The sequence below is a fragment of the Penaeus japonicus genome, unplaced genomic scaffold (genome assembly GCF_977035675.1).
Source record: "Penaeus japonicus unplaced genomic scaffold, GWHDUDI00000001_assembly GWHDUDI00000042, whole genome shotgun sequence".
Lineage (NCBI taxonomy): Eukaryota > Metazoa > Arthropoda > Malacostraca > Decapoda > Penaeidae > Penaeus > Penaeus japonicus.
Window position 1 is genome coordinate 3921512 of NW_028234444.1, and position 2500 is coordinate 3924011.

General features: G+C 38.0%; 1 protein-coding gene across 2 annotated transcripts in view; it reads right to left on the reverse strand.

The window, feature by feature from the left end:
- Positions 1 to 2500, reverse strand: part of LOC122261319 (uncharacterized) — a 70001-nt gene that overhangs the window by 66542 nt on the left and 959 nt on the right. For both annotated transcript variants that reach the window (XM_086535012.1, XM_086535011.1), the window contains one exon: positions 1086 to 2500. This exon is cut by the window's right edge. In XM_086535012.1, coding sequence (XP_086391138.1) covers positions 1086 to 1737 — 652 coding nt within the window. In that variant the 5' untranslated portion in view covers positions 1738 to 2500. The remainder of the gene's footprint in view (positions 1 to 1085) is intronic.

Genomic DNA, 2500 nt, shown 5'->3' on the forward strand with positions numbered 1-2500 from the left:
GAGTGTGTGTGTGTGTGTGTTGTGTCTGTGTAGTGTGTGTGTGTGTGTATGTGTGTGTTATTTGTGCGTGTGTGGGTTATGTAGTGTCTGTGTGTTGAGTGTGTGTGTGTGTGTGTTTGTGTGTGTGTGTGTGTGTGTGTGTGTGTGTGTGAATATATTGATATATTATATGTGTATATATACATACTATGGTTATATTTATGTGGTAATATATAATATAATTTATATTTATATATTTAATATATATATCTATATATATATTATATATAATATATGTATATATATTATATATATATATATATATATATATTATATATATATATCATATATATATATATTTATATATTAGCGATATGTATATGTGTATATATATCTATATCTATATTATATATAGTTATTATATATAGATATATATATTATATATATTAAATATATGTGTGTTGGTGTGTGTGTGTGATGCTGGTGTATGTATATGATATATATATATATATATATATTATATATATATATATATATATATATATATATATATATATATATATCCCGTATATGTATTTGTAGTTGGATGGACGGACATGTAGATAGATAGGTCGATAGTTCTGAATCCGTTCACTAGCCATGAACAGTTTGATCTATATTAGCATGCAAAGGCATTGTTTGCGATATAGGTATTCAATATGCAACGCCACATAAACAGTCGCACAAAGGCAGAAAGCTAGAGAGATAGTGATTGAGAGGGGGGCGAAGAGAGCTAGAGAGATTCAAACAGAGAAAGAGAGTGAGAGGGAGAGAAAGAGGGAGGGAAGGAGAGAGAGAGAGAAAAGAAAGAGAAAAAGAGGAAAAAATGAGAGAGAGAGAGAGAGGGAAAGAAATAAAAAGATAGAGAGATAGAGATTGGTCGATATGCCTATGTACCTGCAATTATAACACACAAAGGCAAAGACACAGTCACACACACACACACACACAAACACACACACACGCACACACACACACAAACACACACACACATACGCACACACACACACACATACGTCCATAACTCCCCCCTATTTGAACTACCTTCTTGTCAATTCATCACTTACCTATTCTGATGACGGCTGGCAGAGCGACCGCCCTGGGCACAAAAACGCCGACGACGAAGATGAGGATTAGCGTCGACGACCAGAAAGACGAGGACGTGGTCGTCTCAGCCGTAGTTGGGAGGCGATAAAGCGAGGGTCGTCTTTCCGGATGACGACTCGCTTTTCTCTCTTGGAGGAGCAGGAGGTCGTCATCGTGAGATCCTCTTGTTCCGGAACCAAAGGTGGAACAAAGGCTGTGATTACGAGATGCTGGCGATGGTGATGATGGTGACGGGGATGAGGCACCAAGCACTTTCGTCGTGGTCATCAAAGGTTCACTCTTAATCTCAGTTAACACTACACGATGATGACTGCCTAATACACATTGCGATATATCACCTCTGTGGTCTTTATTACAACGCTTGTCTTTTATCGCTATGCATATACCATTGTCCATGCATAGGTTTCTACCCTCGCCTTTCGCTCCTCCTTCTCTTCCCATTTTCTCTCCTCTTTGTTCTTCTTCGTTCCCTTTTCTGCCCTCCATTTGGTCGCGGGAAGTTAGGTTGCCACAAGTCCTTGTGGAAAAAGTCTCCGGGATTGAACTCCCCATTTCACTTACTCCCGGAGCATGTAGTTGGTCGGCGCCTTTTTTATTTTCTGTTCGCTCCATTTATGTGCTTACTCCTTTCTTTCTTCTTTTCGCTCTTTATGGTGTTAGTACGTTTATTAACTTCTTCTATTTTCTTTATTTACCCCCGTATCTTTTGCACAAATTTTCAGCGTGTCTCTCGTTCGGGATGTATAGCCGTGACGAATGTTATGAATAAAACCAAACTCCCGATTCCAATAGATTCCTTTCACCGTATTTCTTTTTCCCGTGGTTTTGCAACCCCTCTCTTTCAGTTACACATACATATTTTTTTTCCCCCTTGACTCTTCTCTATATCTTTTTTTATTTCCAAAAAAATCGTAAGAATGAAGGAGAGATTTAGAACAGGACCTTTCCCTTTTCTTCCTCTTCCTGGGGTGCCTTCATCTCCTACAGGAACCCCGCTGCGTCTTGAGGATCTCTCCTTCCAGCCTCCTTCTGGGTGTCTTCCTCTCCTACGCCTCGATTCCTGTCCTGCATCACTGATCAAGTATAATGGTGGTTTATTTTCATTTCTGATTCCATGGGGGAAAAGAAAAGGAAATAAGATAACAACCAATACACGAATTACGAAATAAATGGGTTCTAAAAAAAGGATGGAAAATTGATATATGCTACCTATGCATGGTAGATAAGATTTTAAGTTGAATGAAAGAACACTGTTTTTGTTTTGTTTTGTTTTTTTTGTTTTTTTCCTTTTCGAATGCTATTTTGTTTCCTCCTTCATCTAAATCTTCTTCTTAAGTTTCATGATGTTGAAAGGAGAAGCATCTGGGAGGAATTT